Source organism: Python bivittatus, unplaced genomic scaffold (assembly GCF_059951505.1).
Source record: "Python bivittatus isolate LINGU-HERP-01145 unplaced genomic scaffold, Pbiv_v1 ctg000210_np1212, whole genome shotgun sequence".
Taxonomy (NCBI): domain Eukaryota; kingdom Metazoa; phylum Chordata; class Lepidosauria; order Squamata; family Pythonidae; genus Python; species Python bivittatus.
Genome location: NW_028277053.1, coordinates 9,481,279 through 9,500,005, shown reverse-complemented (window position 1 = coordinate 9,500,005; position 18,727 = coordinate 9,481,279). Strand labels below are relative to the sequence as shown.

At 39.6% G+C, this 18,727-nt stretch overlaps 1 protein-coding gene across 5 annotated transcripts in view; it reads right to left on the bottom strand.

Moving 5' to 3' along the window:
* CTBP1 (C-terminal binding protein 1) overlaps window positions 1-18,727 on the bottom strand; it is a 61,069-nt gene that overhangs the window by 1,789 nt on the left and 40,553 nt on the right. For all 5 annotated transcript variants that reach the window (XM_088139442.1, XM_088139443.1, XM_088139444.1 and 2 more), the window contains 5 exons: window positions 10,165-10,309; window positions 7,288-7,494; window positions 6,060-6,274; window positions 3,521-3,651; window positions 1,199-1,326 (listed from right to left, as the gene is read on the bottom strand). In XM_088139442.1, coding sequence (XP_087995568.1) covers window positions 1,199-1,326; window positions 3,521-3,651; window positions 6,060-6,274; window positions 7,288-7,494; window positions 10,165-10,309 — 826 coding nt within the window. The remainder of the gene's footprint in view (window positions 1-1,198; window positions 1,327-3,520; window positions 3,652-6,059; window positions 6,275-7,287; window positions 7,495-10,164; window positions 10,310-18,727) is intronic.

Below are 18,727 nucleotides of genomic sequence, written 5' to 3'. Positions count from 1 at the left end.
TGGATGGAAGAAGGGCTGTTGCATTCTTCCAATGGGGACAAAGTGGCTTATGGGGACAACATGCATCATAAACACACCAAAAGGCGGGAAAGTGTTGGGGAGTAGACTAGCCTTGGCATTCCCTGTCTGGGCGTTAGGGCCTATCTAGCCTAATCAGCAAAGGAATCTGAACTCATTTCAACAGCTTTACTTCTTTCCAAAACCGCCCACCCCTTTGCTGGTCAATAAAAGCGAATGGATCAGCAGAGTAGTCCTAGCAGGGTAGATGGTAGATAATCCATATAAAGTTACAATTGTTTCCTGTGGCCCCTTTCCCCCATGTTTCTGGTCTTCTCCTTGGTTGAGCCTTTACAAATTTTCTTCCCAGTGCTTTCAATCAAAGGAAATTAGCTGATAGCTTCAAGGCTGTCATTGTTGTCCTCGCTCATCAGAGGCATGCGGAAGAGCTTCAGTTCCTGTAGACAGAAGGAATTCCTGAACCTACACCAACACGTCCCTTTATATGCCCTATTGCTGGCTGAGGAGTAGTAGAGGTTATTTTCTGCTACCCCAGTGAGAAAATCTCTGGCAGTGGTCTACCATTCCTCCTTCCACAGAGACATACGGCTAGAGGCCCCAGGTCTGAATAGAGCCCCTAAATTATTCCTCCAATTAGTTCTGTCCAATTCTGGACAGAAGGGGCAATTATTAAATAAATAAATGATCTTATTCAACTCGGCATACATGGTTTGTGGTTATGGAATCCCCATGATGTTCATATAGGACAACCCTTATAGCATCGGAGGGACCCCCCCACCTGAAGAATAACTTTAAATAATTGCCAGAATATTGAGATTTCAAAATTTCTTTGCTTTTGGGGGGGTGGACCTGAAAAGGGTGCTGACCCCTGACTCAACATTTTTGGACAAAGGAACCATTGACACAAAACTTGTGCAATTTTAAAAGTTCCAAGGTCACAAAGTTCCCTTCTAACGTCCTTTCTAAGGACAAGTGTCATGAGGGACAGGTGAAATACGACAACTGGAATACAAGTTATATCTCTCCTTACACATTAGAATTGTACCTAAATGTTACCATTAATAAAGTGTGGTTCTTTAGTTAACCTAGGCCCATCTGGTCTGTTCGGTACTGCAGAAGACAGAAGAATCGGTGAGCACATTAGGCCAAGGAGGTCACTTAAAAGAACATGGTTGGCAACCTGTGATTGCTCTCCTGATCTCCCGCGCTGCTTCTTCTCGCATCTCTATCGAGGCTTGCTCACTGTACCAGGCAGCATGGGGTGTACAGATGAGATTTGGTGCATCCTTCAAAGGGCCTTGGCTAAAGCTGAGGAAAGCAAATCACAAGCCATTGCATCTTCCTGAATAAAATTTCTTGCGCGTGCACGTTTTCTGAAAATTATGTCATCTAACTCTCAAGCTCTGCTTTGTTGCCAGTTAAAATTCAATCTGGATGATCCAGACTTCCATGTTGGCTCTCTCAATACCATCATCAGCCTGGAGAACAACATGATATTTCTGTAAGGCAGCTTTCCTCAAGCTGATGTCCTCTAAATGGGTTGGGCATCAATTCCCATACTGGCTAGGGAGTTATGGGAGTTGATATCCAACACAGTTGGAGGGTACCAATTTGAAAATGAGGGCTATAAATATTTAGGCAGTCTGAAGCCCAAAGACTTTTAAGTGTTCAATGAGTTTACAATAAAGAAGACAAGATAGAAACTTGATAAAAACAGCCACTCAGTTACGCTAACTCTGTTGTAACACAAGAAATTTGTAGTTTAGCACAACAGCTTCTTTTTACAATTAGCTCGTAAGTAGATTTGGCTGATCTCAAATAGCTAAACAAATTTGGTCCCTACTTGTACTTGGATGGGATATGATCAGGAATCCCAAAGCTAGAGGCTAGACTGGGAAGAAGAAAACACCCTAGAAATACACAATGGCAAACCATTTATGTAATATTATCAAGGAAACTGCCTGGACATGTCCACACAGTGGGAGTCAAGCTTGACTGGAAGACAACTCCTTTTTTAAAAACTTGATTTAAACCTTTTTTTTTTTTTTAAACCTTTAACCTGATTTTAAGGGATTTGGAAATGTCAGAAGAGATGAGACTTTAATGAATGAGTTAGCACAAGGTTTTCCTTACAGAATCCTGAGAATGATGAAAAGGAATAAACTAACCTTATTTTTTAAGGGATCTGTTCCTCACAAACTCTTTTTTGACTGACTTCACGGAAACAGTCCAGTTCAAGGTCATCTCCCAGCTTCTCTATGGTGTCCAAGTCTGTATTTTTAGAAATTTTGACCCTTGAAGCTACTCAGTCCAAGTTTATGAGAGCTATCCTCGCAATCCCAGTATGTATTAAGAATATGTTTAGAGACCAGCCTAGTCTCAGGAGATGCTAGAACGTGTTACTATCTTTTTAACCTCTGGCTAAACTTAATTTTTTTCCCAGTGGATCTGGCCCTGCTGGTTCTTAAAGCCACTTTACCACTTTAAGTCAACCTGGTTAAATCAAGTTCTTGGCAAGCTTCCCACCTAGGGCTCTTTGCCCATTAGGCGTTGATAAAAACACCACAAGCACTCTTAAACAATGTTTTTGGGATACTGATTTTCAGATCAATCTGGTTCCCAGCCTTGCAGCATGTGGGGTTATCTGCAATGGGTATGTGCCAGCTTCCTATCTCTCCTCTGTACAGTTCTGAAATTTTGCCAGACCTCCACTTTGCCCAGGCTGGATCCACTGCCTTCTGTCATTCTCTGGGGCACTACAAAACACTCCTCCACATCAGTGTATATGTCCTTGTGGGAATGGCTCTGTAGAGTCCTTGAGCCAAATGCTCTTTCGTTGATCTCTTTACAGGGAATCCCAGGCCACTTTTACCCACCCTACCCTGAAGAAATTTCCTGCCAGAGAGCATGACTTCTACTGGTCTCTTCTCCTACCTGACCATCATTCAGATACATCTCCCTGGGTTGCCCAATTCTGCACCTCTATATGGACCATCCACCTCTCCTTGTGTTTGAAAAACTGTATCAGTTTCTTTCCTTTTTAGCATCTTTTTACAAAAATCTGTTTTATCTGTATCTGGCTGCTGGCATTATAGCTGTAATAAAGATTTGATTGATTGGTGATGACTTCATATTAATGTGGGCTTTTAAATCACTATCACTGTTATCCAAATATGATCCAGTATCTCCCAGGGGCTCAGAGTTAAGAGAATGATGACAGAAACCATCCACTTTTCAGTAACTGGAAATAAGAGTGAACTGAAGGTACTGCTATCAAGGCCTATACATGATGAGTTCTCTCCCTCCTCCCCATCCCCAACTTTTAAATAAATCTTGCTTCTGTAGATGCTTGTTTTTTTCTGAGTAATCTAGAGCTGCTCAGAGGTGCTAAGAATGTTATAAAGAAAGGACCATATAAATACTAAGAATTCTTATGACGTGGAGATCATGCTATTATTTCAACGGACTTCAAACTCTTTTAAAGAATGAGAAGTCCAGTCACCTGAAAGGTTCCGACTCATGGACATCTAAGGCTGCTCCTCGTATCCTGCCTTCCTTCAGCGCCTGTGCTAGTGCCTTTTCATCAACCAGTCCTCCGCGAGCTGTGTTCACAAGGAAGGCCCCTTGTCGCATCTGCAGGATTTAAAAAGATGAAGCACCATGGCAGTCAGAAATTCTTTGGAACAGAACTCTCTGCAGAAAGGAAACACCTATGATGAAAAAGGCTGCAGAACACACTCAACTGGCCCCTGAACAAATGGGGAAAATATCACCCCATATGTCATTTAAACAACGGTCCAACCCTTTTAATATTCTGGCTTATCCGGAAGCAGCAATGGGGTTAGATCAGTGCCAATCTGCCAGCAAAAGTAACAAAAGATGGTTTCTCGTGGCTTGTTCAACACTACATCTTAACCAGGATCCTTGTGTTCTTCACTAATAAGTTAGAATCATGAGCAAAAGCAAATCCTTGATTTATAATGGGGGGTTTTAACATTTAAACCAGACAACATCTTGGTCAATAATGCTAAGCTGTAATTTTCTATTAGTTTTAACGTATCAATGAGAACACCAAAAACATTTCAAGAGTTGTCCAACATTACACAAAGCTGGCAACATGAAAGTAACAGGGAACTTATTAAAACTAACCAGAACACCTGTACATTTGACATTCATTTAGTGACGGTCTCTGGCAAAAGTAACTTTCAATAATACACTTATAACAAGCTCTTTTTCAACCAGAACTGTTTAAGCTTTTATAAAATTGCAATAAACTGTATCCTTTTATCTTTAATTCTCTGTCTAATATAATACCCATTTCGAAACACATTATGAATTTCATTTGTAAATTATGTCAATCTTGTTCTGCAAGTGGCTGGACTTTCAACGCTGAGACTCAATGCTTGTTCAGACTCATCTGATTCAAGATTCAGAAAGTACAGTGCACAAAGGAGGGCTCCAAAAATATTTAAATGGAAATGGAGGCCCTACTGGATCCATCTCCAAACAGTTCCTTGATGTGTACGTTGTTATTTATTCTGACTTAACAATCCCCCATTTCTACAGTTCTAGCCATTATAACAATAATATAAAATATTAAAAATTATACAAATCCTGTGGCAACAAGACAGCAGATTAAAATTAATTTGCTTCCTACACCACAGGTTCCAAGCAGCTTTCAACAGCTTCTGAAATTAAGAAGCGTCCTGTACCCTAGGGGCTCAAAATCTAATTTGGAAACCAGTATGGCTCAAAGACAGTTAGTTTCTACAACCGGTCTCAAAAGGAGAGGGAAAGATTACTGGGTACCACATGCCACCAACCCTTTGCTTGCACTTGTGATGGTGTGGAGGGCACACCTATGGGTGTAACTGAGTGCTCAGACAGAATCGAACCGAAGCAAGAGACCCTTAAAAAGTTTGGCCCAGGCTTCCTGAATTACCACCCCTTTGTCAGTGGTGTAGTTCGATAAGCAAACTCAGAGGAGCCTCTACAGATGCTCTGCAAGACTATCTTTTATTTCACTCTGCAGGTAAAGACAGAAGCAAGGCCCATTTCTACCAACGCTGTATAAGTGAGCGGCTACAGGTAATCCTCTCTTAACAATGGTAATTGGGACCGGCAACTCCGTTGCAAACCGACACAGTTGTAAAGCGTGACATCACATGACCATGCTAACTTATGACGGCAGTTGCAGTTGCTAAGCCAATTCCGCAATGTCGTTAATTGTGATGTCACATGATCGCCGTTTGAGACTTCCTGCTGGCTTCCCCATTGACTTTGCTAGCGGGAAGCCGGCAGCGGAGGTCACAAATGGCAATCACATGACTACGGAGCGCTGCAACTGTCATAATTGTGAGATGGTCACCGAGTGCCCGAATCACGATCATATGACCACAGGGACACCATGACAGCCTCAACTTCGAGGACCAGTCATAAATCTCATTCAGTGCAGTTGTAACTTTGAATGGTCGTTGAACAAATGGTCGTTAAGCAAGAACTAGCTGTACAAAATATTCTGGGAAATTAAAGATTCCAGTCAATGCTTAAACTTCTCGTTTTATTCTTCTCCACAAGCCATTTTCCATATAAATTCCTCAGTGTGTGCATGGGAACAGCAGGAATTTCTTATTATTCCCTTGGAACACAAGGGGGCGCCAATCCCTCACCACAATCTAATACTTATGGATTATCATGTGCAGAAATGTCCTGATGTTGCAGGTTTCAACTTGTAACTACACAAGTAAATAAAGATCAATATTAGATGGATAATGGCGTCATTTCCCCAAGAAAGAACTTGCTGAGAAATCAATAGTATAGGCCACACTGAAGCTAGCAGGAATGTATTTGCATAGCAGAACATTTCACCTGGTCATGCAGACCATAATAATACATCTGCAATATGGAGATAATGAGAGTACCCTGTCGTGCAATGGCTTCTATAAGGATTTCTAAAGATAAAGTTCACAGAGTACCTTGGACACTCAAAATCGCTATATAAATGGTTATGAACATCATTGTCTAATCTGATAGATCCTTACCTGTTTAATGGTGAAGTCGTTAATCAGGTGATGATTGTGTTCGTTGAGGCTGCAGTGCAGGGTGACGCAGTCGCTATGAAATAACAGATCCTGCAGAGTGCTCACCCGTTGAAGCCCAAGAGCCCGTTCAATGCCATCTGAGAGATACGGGTCATAGAAAATGACATTGAAGCCAAAGGCCTTGGCACGCAGTGCGACGGCTTGACCAACTCGTCCTGCAGGAAAGTATTTTACAGAAAATACACTGAGTATTACTGTCCCCTTTCACAAATCTGGATTGTATGGAGTGCAGAAATGGTTTAGAGCAGTGTTTCTTAACCTTGGCAACTTGAAAATGTGTGGACCAACTCCCAGAATTCCCCAGCCAGCATACAGGCTGAGGGATTCTGGGAGTTGAAGTCCACACATCTTCAAGCTGCCAAGGTTGAGAAACACTGGTTTAGAGTTATATGCATTAGCTTGGAGATTTGATTGTTCCTCACTTAGTTTAAGAGGTTTTAAGAGGTTTAAAACTAAGAGGTGATCGTTCTTCACCTCTTAGTTTAAAAAAGAAGAAAAATGTCGTACTTCCTCATGTCCAAACCAGAGGAAGAAAGTGTAGAGAACTTACAAATCCAAAGCTTATCCAGTAATGGTAAGTCACTGTTTGAATGATACCATACAAAATCTTTCCCATCTTTTAGACTACATCACCTAATAATCCATCCAACAGTACCAAAAGGTCAGACATGTTGGAAATTGTGGGAGAGACTGGAGGGATTCATCCTGGGGAAATCTGCTCTAGGATGGGGTCAAAAAAGGACTTCCTGTGAAACATGAACAAGCAGTGCCAGGACAGCTCCAGAGCTACACACCCTGAGTGAATACCGCTTTATGAATGCTGTAGCATAGGTTCCTACTACCTACTGCATTTCATGCCATAATAAATATCTGTTCATTTATCGTCTTAAATAAATGTAAAATAAAAAATAAAAAATAAAAAAAAGATCAGAGCAACTTTTCTAGAACCTGCATTCAAAACACATTCAACCATTTATAGATATATAGCCACACATGTCATAGAGTGAGAAGATAAGACTTTGTCCACCCGCACCTTACTGTAACCAAAATGGGACTAGGATTCTGATTGCCAGCTGTGACAAAGCCGGTATTTCTATCCATTTTTACTAGGAGTTGGAATAAAGCAGCCCTAAATATCCTTGGCTGTACAAAGATCATTTTGGCCTACCTAACCCAATAATGCCCAGAGTCTCTCCTCTGATTCTGGCAGCTCCAGATGCAACTTCTCGGATCTGTTCCACGCTCTGCACTCGTGTGCCTTCTCGCAAAGCCTGGTGGAGCCAGGTGGTTCGTCTGTACAGATTCAAGATGTGGCACATGGTCGAGTCTGCGGTCTCTTCTACTGATGCAGCTGGGACGTTGCAGACCGCAATCCCTTGAATAACGAAGCACGGTAAGTAACAGCTGACACAGTTTCGTTATGGGACTACAAAGCCATCTTGAACAGCTTTTTGGAAGAGTTAACTTGACACCAATGATATAGTGTACAGTTGAAAACCTGGGGCTGTACCCAGATGACACAATGGTCACAATGAAATCAAAGAGATTTAAGGTAACCAAGATGAATTTTTCAGCTTGATTTCAAGGAGGCTGAAGCACTGAACTTGCTCTGCATCAACCCGTTATGGTCTTTTCTAATTCAGAACCACTGACCTACGTAAAACTTTTTCATTAATTAAACCTTACGTTTATGAACAGATTCATAAATACAATGCTGTATTTAGGAGACACAACACAAAATATATTGCCTAAGCAATTCAAATGAGTTTCTTCCCACAATTTAAAAACTACTTCACTGTACATTTTCAGAATCTCAGTTCATCTAATTTTCACATAAATTTAAATTTTGCTTCATCTCTCAACATTATTTATTCATGTCTCCTCAGGAATCAAAACATACATTTTCAAATGATTCATCCCAAAGCCCAGAATGACATTTGGGAACACTACTACCATACACGAAAACTGGGAACTGCACAATATAGAAGACCTTTTGCTATTCTATTGGATACATAAAATGTCTGGCATGTTAAAGATAGATAATGACTAGAAAAGCATAGAGATTTTGGGATTAAAATTGCTGCAAGTAATCAATTTTGAGTGCATTTACATCTCCGTAAATATCATCAAATTAAATGAGGCATACTCTCAGGGAAGTGGGTATAAGCTTATAGTGTAATGGGCATCAAGTTGCAATATGATTTAAAAATAGTTCAATGAGATAAATTAACAAAGGAACATTGCCAGATTGCAAATCCACACAATCAAACATTTTTGTATGAGGCTGTGCACTGACTCAGGACAAAGCCTAAACCCATCTTGAAACATTTTTTTGCAATCAAAAAAATAAAATAATATACAAGATGTCTATGGTAGTTCATACTGGAGACACACTAATCGCTGCTATCTGAAAGGGTTGCTAAGAGAGCATCAAATGTGCCTTTGGACGAGGAATGCCACCCCGCCCGCCATCCTCTTGAATTCAGTTCCAGCTCTCTCCAAAGATCTGGAAATGGACTCTGCACCACCATGTGATGAAGATCTCAAGCAAAGTGCTTCTGAAGCAGTTCTGTACAGTTGGGTACCCAGAAGGAAAAGGACCATAGAGGACATCGCTTCATTGCAATGGCCAGTCGTTGATCACTTTCTTAAACCGACAAACCATTCTTTTTCAATAAACAAGAGAGAGAAAATTATCCAGTAAGAACAGAGCCTCATTTCCTTCCAGGTTCCATGCTGAGGAGCTGAGAAGATGTCAGAACCGTGCATCCCTAGACTGACAGGCTAGGACAGGCTATTTCTGAAGCATCAAGAAAGACGTACAGTCTCTACACAGCCTTGGGCTTAACCTAAAACACTCATACTTTTACAGCAACTGGAAGTCAACTACTTGCCGGCTCAGTGCATTACAAAACGTAGCACTTGTATCTATTCCTCTACTTCAAAACTGTTAAGAATAAAATTAAACTAAGCACCTGAAATAACTACCCTTGCAAACATTGAAAATGAATACTTGCAATCTGCAAGCTCCTGATCTAAAATGAGACACAACACAAAAGGGGGAAGAATAACACAGAAATGGAAAAAAACAGTTGAAGCTAATATGGGGGGTGGGGGGCAGGGTAATCATCTGGATACAAGCAGTTGCTGTTAGGAGAGAAAAGGGCCTTCTTTTCAATGCCAAATCTTTCTAAATGCTCCAAGGCTGTAATTTGAGTAGATGCCTATTAGGGAGATGTGACAAGCCAGTACAAGGTAAGAAACACCTAGGTAAAAGTAGTCTAACACTGCCATGTTAAACTTACTGAATATATCAAAATAACATCCTAATAAAATTTAGAGCCAGTTTGGTGTAATGGTTAAAGGCACCGGGCTAGAAGCCAGGAGGCCATGAGTTCTAGTCCCACCTTCGGCACAAAGCCAGCTGGGTGACCTTGGGCCAGTCCCTCTCTCTCAGCCCTAGGAAGGAGGAGGCCAGGGCAAGCCATGTCTGAAACCCCTTGCCGAGAAAACTGCAGGGACTAGCCCAGGCAGTCAAGCAGAGTCGAAAACTGACTCGAAGGCACAAATTAATAAACACATAAATAAAATTTAAGTGTGAAGTACAGACAGTTTTTATAACCCTTCAGCTGGTAAACATAGACCAGATCTCATTATCTAACATAAAGACTTGGGGCGTTTCCCAGTTTCGGCATGTGATTCTGATCCATCCACCAATTTTGTGCATGTGTAAAAGTACAAGTTGGGCTTTCAGTCCCTCACATTCTCAGCGATCTTGCCATCAATTTTCTCATCAGCCATGCCCGCCTACTGATCTTCACAGCAACGTTTTGGTCATTTTCTGGGGCTCTGGAACCTAACCCCTCAGTTCCTTTAGATTCAAGGTCTCATTATCCACAGCTTCTGGATTTGCAACTGTAAGCTAGAATGGATCCCTGCAAATTATGAGTACCACCTTCCAAACTACTGCAAGATCTGTCTGCTATTTTAATGCCCAAACTTGATTAATAACTATTACTTTCAAAGACATGAATGAACATAATACCTAAGTCACCAGCAGACTTAATATCAATGTTATCAAAACCACTTCCAATTCGAACGATTATTCGAAGTGCTTTAAATTTCTCCAAGTCCTCACGAGTTAAAGTGATGGTGTGATACATCAGGGCACCCACAGCTTCATTCAGTACCTACAAAACAAAAAGAGATACAGTAATTTTTCATACAGGGAAAAATAAACAATGACCCAGTAGTTAGTCTACCTTGCTGTTGAGCTGAAACGCCCTCCCTTCATCCACCCATCCATCCATCCCTGAATTGACAGAAAACTATACTGGCATAAAGTTTTCTGAACCCACTACCAGTCTTTATCCTGCTTTATCCTTTCTTAGTCACCGCAATCCTGTGACTTCCGTCCTAGGTTATGATGATAAAGCCTAATCTATTTTAAATCCATGACACTGCCCTTCGATGATGCCAGAAGAAATGGAAAAATAATACTTTAACATGGGTACAGCTAAGAATCACCAAAACCTATCCCACTCATGGGATGGTGACAAGATGAGGCAACACATTCTGGGGACATTGCAGAAAAAGGATACACAGATATTAAGCTTATTTTCCTCCATGTTGTTTAAGAGGGCAAAATCTCAAGTATTAAATTTTATGTGTTTGGTGGATTTAACTGCATGGAGGCTCCAAAGTTGGTGTTCATCACAAAAGCCCAGTTGATTTAGTGTGTGATGCAAGATTCATTTTTAGTAATTTCCTAGTAAGTCTAAGACATAAAATGTAAGATAAAGTTATGAATTTTCAAACACTGTTCCCTAGTTGCATACACACATACACTCATATCCATCATGTCATCCCCTTTTGGGGTAAACAATTTTATAAAGAGCACAGAGAGAAAGAGAGAGAAAGAGAGAATGTGGTGGGCAAAATAAATTAAAGACATGACATTAAAGAAAGGAAATACAGGTAATCCTTGGTTAACTATCGTAAGTGGGACACGGAAGTCTGTTGCTAATCGATACAGTCATAAACCACAACGTCACGTGACTGTGCTGACTTATGACGGCAGTTCTGGCAGTTCCAGTTGTGGTTGTTAGGCGAATCCCACATGATCATTAGGTGTGACATCATGGTATTGCCATCTGCAACTTCCTGCCAGCTTCCCCATTGACTTGACTTGTCAGAAGCTGGGAGTGAAGGTTGCAAATGGCGATCGTGTGACCGCAGGACACTGCAACCATCATACTTGTGAGCTGGTTGCCAAATGCCTGAATTGTGATCATGTGACTGCGAGGACACTGCAGTGGCTGGCCGTAAATCTCCTCTTTCAGCACCATCATAACTTCAAATCGTCGCTGAGGACTACCTGTATTCCTAGATCTAGTTCATGCCAATGCCATTTGCTATCCTTCTCTATCCCTTTCTGTCCTTGTTTCCACCAATTCATACACCTTCATATATTGATTTTCATTCAATAAACTTCTATCTTTTCAGGATTTCATCAACTCCATCCAGGCATCACTTTCTTGGCCTTCCCCTTCATCTCAACCCATTCCCTTTTCCTCCGTGTGTCTGTTTGGCGACTCGATCTTCATTCATTCATTCCCTCTATCTGACCAAACCAGCTCAATGTGCTTTTTTCAGATGGTTCATTCACTTTTATACTCAGACCACATTCAAATTTTGGGAGTCCAGCTAAAAGCCCCCAGCCCAAATACACCTTCTCAAGGAAACTAAAATTGCCTGCTGAGCCATAAAACATTCAGAAGGCCAAGGAATGCTGATAAGCTGGGAAGATACTGGAAGAAGAGCAGAACTTTGGAAAAAACAAAAGCAAGTAACTTTCTAGAAAGAAGCTATGTTCATAGGATACGGCCTCTTTGTTCTTTCAAAACCCCATTGTCTTTGTAGTCCTGTCCCATTACCTCATAGTTACAGATGTGGACAAAAGTATCACCATTTTCATAGGTTTTATTATTTACAAGAACAGGTTAACCAAAAACAAAGTGAAATAAAGAATGGTGGATCACATTTACTTGTCTCAGTTTCAACTTATTTCACAGCAAATTGGGATTCTTTGAGAAAAAGCAGAGGGGTATCAATACCCTAATGGCCTCACTGACCCCACTAGGCACATAATGTGTTGTATCCAATCAAAATCTGCTATAAGCTATATCCAATCAAATTCTTTGCTGCTGGATCCAATCACATGTATATTCTAATTTGCATTATGTCTATAAAGTGAGACTTTACATCACCCCGCTTTAGGCCAAGTCTTTGCCTCCAGCGCTGCCAATAAACCAATTTGTGCTAATGCGTCCTTGTCTCTGTTGGGAAAATTCTCCTACACTCCAAACTCACTTCTGTGTAACTCACTTCTAAACTCACTTCCACATATGGCCACTCCTATATACAACCGTTTTGCTTCTTTTGTCAAACATTCATCCCTTGTAATCCGCCACACACTTTTCACTATCAGTATTTGCATGCCTTAAAATTTCTCCACGTTCCATGCAGTGCTTTTCTACATTCAAATGGTTTCACTATCTTCAACTAAGCAGTGCAACAATAAAAGAATCATAGAAACAAGGGAGGGCACTGAGAAGTTTGAATGAATCTGAAAACCTTATTATAAGTAATAATGATCTTTGTCAGGCTTGGCTTATAAATTTTAGTGCAGTATGACTAAGAATCTGAACAAGTCACAGATTGCATGATAAAACAAATGCAGAACATGAATACAGTTACAGAGATGCAACAGTGGGAGTTTCAATGGAAGAAGAATATCACATTTACTTCGAACATCATACTCAGAGAAAATCGGTTTTATTCTTGGCACATTTACTCCAGTCTTTACTGCTAAAATGAAACTCTTTTTCTAAAACTTCTTGGAAATATAACAAGCAGGTTGGATTTTACTTCATATGGGGTGGCAATACAGTATAGCCTAACGATATTGAAAATGATTCACTGTAGAATGGAACAAATTCTGAAAGTTACAATCCCAATGCAATATCCCAGTAAGATATTTTTATTAAATTTTACCAAGCCTTACATCCCTTCAAATTATACTGAATTGGCACTGTATATGTTAACAGCTGTAAATAATTATATGCCTTTTATTGAAAAAGACTTTTGATTCCCTCTTTGGAAGAACAACTAACTAAATTGTGGGAGTATCCTTAATATCTTTTAAAAAAACTTTATTTTTAAAAAGTAAACCTGACACAGAATTTAATTTTAAGTGGAAATCATTCCTAGACTACATTCTTTTACATAGAATTCTGCCACACCCCAAATTTGGATTTCAGAGTTCATACTTTAACTTGTTGTATATATTATTGGTGGAGTGCATTATTTACTACTTATAATTTTCTTTCAATAATTTCAACAATGTTAACTATTTTTTTAACTTAAAGCTTAACAGGTATATATGGATTTTGACTAAAAAATGGGTATGAAATATACTATAAGTTTCTAATGCTGCTTTAAATCTGTGTGCCTCATGGTATTTCAGACTTGTTTATCCACTTGCATTTAACTATTTATACCTGATTTTCTTATTTGTAGAAAAATTCTAAAGATTCCTATTTCTTACATTCTTTCAAAATATATAATAAATGAAAACACACACACACACACAAATCTCAATTTTCCCATCCTTAGAAATACTCTACCAAGGTACACAAACTGATCTACAGTTCATTGGAAAAGTATTTGCCCCTCTCCATTATTTTGGATGTTTACATTTCTTTGCCAGTGGACATTATCAGAGACTCGTAGGTGTCCTAGTGTTATGTAAATGGAATTACAGTGAACAAGTAACACTGTTTAATGTTTATTTCATTTACTTCATGAACAAATTTATCCATTGCGCAAGATGGCAGCATGAAAAGTAATCACCTCTCTAGTTTTATCAATTCAATTAAGAAGTTAACTAGGACCAGTTGTTGAGTACTTCATTAAACAAACAGGATTACGTAAATTTTACAAACATTGGCTCTCCGCCTGATGGATTCTTCATAGTAGATACAGTACTTTCTACAGTACAACCTTGGTTTTTGCAACATTAATTTTCAGATCCTTACTCCTTGTTGCATCATTCTATCTATCTATCTATCTATCTATCTATCTATCTATCTATCTATCTATCTATCTAATCTAATCTAATTAATCTCTCTTATTCACTGCCATTAATCTGGGTTTTCAAATTCAAACCACAACACAGCATCATTTCCATATAAAAGTACTCATACATTCATAATCCTGACCAACATGCTTCTAATATCACCGCAAACATTCCTTATGTATTTATCATCCATAAATATATTACATACCCACTCCATATAACACATTTTTTAATATTTTGCCAGTTACACAATCAACACCTGCTGCCTTACTATTTTTCAACATTCTCACAGCATTTATTATTTCCTTTTCATCATTTTTACTTGGACAGAATATTTATAACTTTCATTTTAATTCTTTTCTTCAACACATCAGTATCATTCCCATACAATCCTCTATTACATTCCTTCTGGCATTCCTTCACTTCAGTTTTATCCCAGATCATATCATCCTTTTTAATTCCATTCAAGACTTCATGTTTAGATCTTCTCACCCTCTTCTAAACCATTTTATTCCCATCAAAATCACTCTGCATTCCCTCTACTTCTTTTAATCCTAACTGTTCTTTGCAATTATCTTTCTTTCTATACATACTACGCAACATCTTCCTTTCAATCTTGTTTTTTGCAGCAAACTTCTCTTGTATGCATTTTTTATCTAGTCTTTTATGTCTTCATTCCACCAAGCTTATTTTTCATACCCCTTATTAGCACATCTCTTCATTGGCAGTCTAACACAATTATTTTCACTCCATTTCAAACAGCTTCCACATCCCTTTTCCATTCATTCAGTGGAAGATTAATCAATCTTCTAATACTTTTTCATATAAATGCACACTTTCCCTCCCTGCTACGGTGGTACCTCGGGTCACAAACGCTTCTGTTCACGACCAATTCGGGTCACGAACAGCATCATTCGCAAAATTTTGCTTCCCTTCGCAAACTCCGCATCGGGTGACGAATAGGATCCGTGGCCATTTTCCCTGCTCTGACATGTGGTCGTGGCTTCCTGAAGGGAGGGGGACTCTCCCTCCAAACAATAACTGCCTCCCCACTCACCTTCCTGTCCTCCACGCCTCAAGCAAGGTTAGTGTTCTCTCTCTTCATACTGTACTGTACTGTACTTTGTGTCATATTTTTGTGGTTTAAAAAAAAATACATATGGTTCAGAATGGATTAACCATATTTACATTGAACCTTATGGGAAAATTTGATTCAGGTCGCGACCAATTCGGGTCGCGACCAGAGTCGCGGAACGAATTAAGTTCGTGACCCGAGGTACCACTGTATTATTTTACTTTCATTCTAGTTTCTTTCACTACTTCTTCTCCCATATCTGTTTTTTCCCAAGACCTACTCTTGTCACTACCAGACAACAGTCTGTCCCAACATTCAAAACCTCTCATTACCTTGATGTCCTTCACTAATTATCTCCATCTTTCATATAAACAAACCAGTCAAGCTTTTGGATTCTTTCCTTTTCTATGTGTATCTATGAATTGACTTTTGCTTAAAACACATATTCAGAACAGAGCAGATACAATCACCATACTCATTCTCTCCAAATGTCTGAGTTACATTTTCTGTATTCTCATCGCATTCCCAGCCATCCATTCATGACATTGAACAGAATGATCTTCCCCCTAGATTGCATTCATTCAGCATATTGCACAATTTTCCCCAAAACTCATTCCTACTTCTTGCATCATTTAAGTTCACTGAAGCATAACATGCAACTATTGCCAATCTTCACATTCCTGCCACAACAATCCTGATGACACCAAATGACACTTCCTAACATACATTTCATCCTTTTCATTCATGAATTAAAACTACACCTTCCCTCCCCTGCCTCTATTCACCAACTCCACTCTACAAAATCAGATTACCTTCATTCAGATCAATGGTATCCTTCCCCTTTCTTAGTTTCACAAATATCTATTTTTCTTTCTTCCATTTCATTTGTTAATTTACGCTCTTTACTATTTGCTCCTCTTACACTCAAAGTTGCAAAATACCATATGCCATGGTTAGCACCAGATGAGCCTCTACATATTGACCTCTACTGCCTGTTGTTGCTATGGCCAATCGAGATTTTCACCTAATACTTTTTAATAACACAGAAAAGGGGCAGACTAAACAACCATTTATACTTATCATGCTAAGGAGCCTACCAGTCAGGCTTATGGTAAACGCCCTGTCAGTCAGTTTTGGCACATTTGGGGAATTTGGGAAACCACAGCCCAATTTCACCTTAAGCCTGTTCATGCCACTTTATGCAAGATGTGATTTCTAATCTGGAGAGTAACTTATGAGTCAGCATGATCTTACTTGCACCCTACCAAAGAGAAGATACACCCAGTGCACTGACCCACTCAGGATACCCCTGGTTATAAAAACTGTTTTTTAGGAATGACTTTTATTTAAAAAGGATACCTTATTTTATTTTACAATAAAATAAAATTTAAAAACTCACTCTAGACTTAGAGACTGGCTTTGAGTTTATTACTCTTCCTTCTGCCTGTAAAATTTGTGTCCTCTGACTCCCGGTTCCCCAACCAAACCAGACCCCCAGTCAACAGCCCACTCAGCAGCACAGAGTAGGTCTAGGAGTTCTACTACAGCCTTGTTTTCTGGAGGGGAGCACTTTCTTGGCACTGGCTCTGGCCACCTTCTTCTTAGAGCCTTGAATCCTGATGCTGATGCCTACAGAAAGTTGAAGCGTCCCATACAGTCTGAATCACCAGGACCGCCACAGGAAGAAGTCCACTAACACGACATTGGGTTTCTTAATTCGATGTTTGAAAGAGCTGGGTGCTATTTCCTTGTTGAACAGATGGGCAGAATCTGTTAAATGCTGCAGGTAATATTTGACTACCACAACAGGCCGCGATAGCAGGCGCAGTTCTCAAGGAGTTTAACTTTTCCTTCCTGAAGACAATGTGGGTTTATCCACGCACTGCATTTTCCTTGTACAGCAAATTAAAACATCTAGATGTGAGATGCAGAAATTTGAGACAAAGTTTTTTTTTTTTAAAAAAAACCTCCTTCCAAACTGTGTGTTTTATCAGAATAGAAAGACTAAGAAAAATACCTGCCCTAAAGAAAGTGTGTGTTTTTAATGCGTTTTTTTTTTTAAGTAAAAGGCAGAAGATGTATTTGACAGCTTTGCTGTTGCAAATGAAAAAGGCAAAACAAGGAATAATTCTAGTACACTCATGCAGAAAGGCAGAGAGGAAAGAAAAGCTTTTTAAAGCTCTTCTATTAATGAAAGGTTTGGCATAATGGTTTTCAGAAACAGAGCAATGAATATACTTTATATACCCCATCTGCAGTAATTATTGTTTGCTTAGTGTACTATTATTACCATGAAGCCTACTTATTTACTTTTGATCTTTTTATTTTTATAAACAGGTATAGCCACATAATAATTTTAATTCTTTTCACAAGTATATTCATGTATTATAATATACAAGTAGTATATTATATGTATTGCTATATAGTACACTCACAGAGAGACACAGGTATATGTATGTTTCTGTATCTGATATTATACAGTCATCCGGCATTCCTTTATAACCCCAGTACGCTCTCTGAAAATGCTATGCAAACAGTACCAAAATAAGCCATATTCTATATTCCCAAAATAGAAGTCAACATAAATTTATTTAGGAGATACCCACAATCAAACCAAGTGATATCCTGAGAATGAAGATTTCCAAAACAATTCAAACTCAAAATGCTTCCAGATCGAAACAGCTGTTCTGAGTGGCTCATATTCCAAACAAAACACATGTTTTGCTTTTAGCAGCTCCGTGTGGCACTGTCTCGCATCTGCCGTGTCCTTTGAGGCGAAGCAGTCTTCCTTTTCTTGGAATATTCCAATCTGGGAAATTAGAGGAGAGAGGACCAGGGTGCCTCTTTTGCTATTGACTTAGCTGGTTGGGATGATCTGGGGGTGGAGTTTTAGAGCAAAACAGCTGGCATTTTAAGGAAGACAACCCGGATCTGATTGTTCTCCTACTCATTATGTTGTTGCCTGATTCCCCTAAAAGATGATCAATTGGTGTTTTTTTTGGGGGGGGGGCAAGGCTCTTATGGGGAAGCTCTACCATGTACACAAACATTCATTCATGCATGCATGCATGCATGCATGTAATTTGGAGCCCCCTCCTCCCCAACTTGTAACGACTCTGGATGGTTTACAACTTAAAAAAAAACAAAACCAATACCAGAAAAGAAAAGGATTCATAAGCACCACCAAGACAGAAGTATCAACAAAAGACCTATCCAAGAGGGGCTCCACCATCCATCTGTCCCAAGGCCAAAAGAACAGCAAGTTCTTCAATAGCTTCCTGAAAATCACCAGGGTGGAAACCAATTGGATCTCCTGGGGGGGATATCGTTCCAGAGAGCAGCCTCTCATCACAGAGAAGGGATGCTTTCCGAGCCTCACAAGATGACACCGCT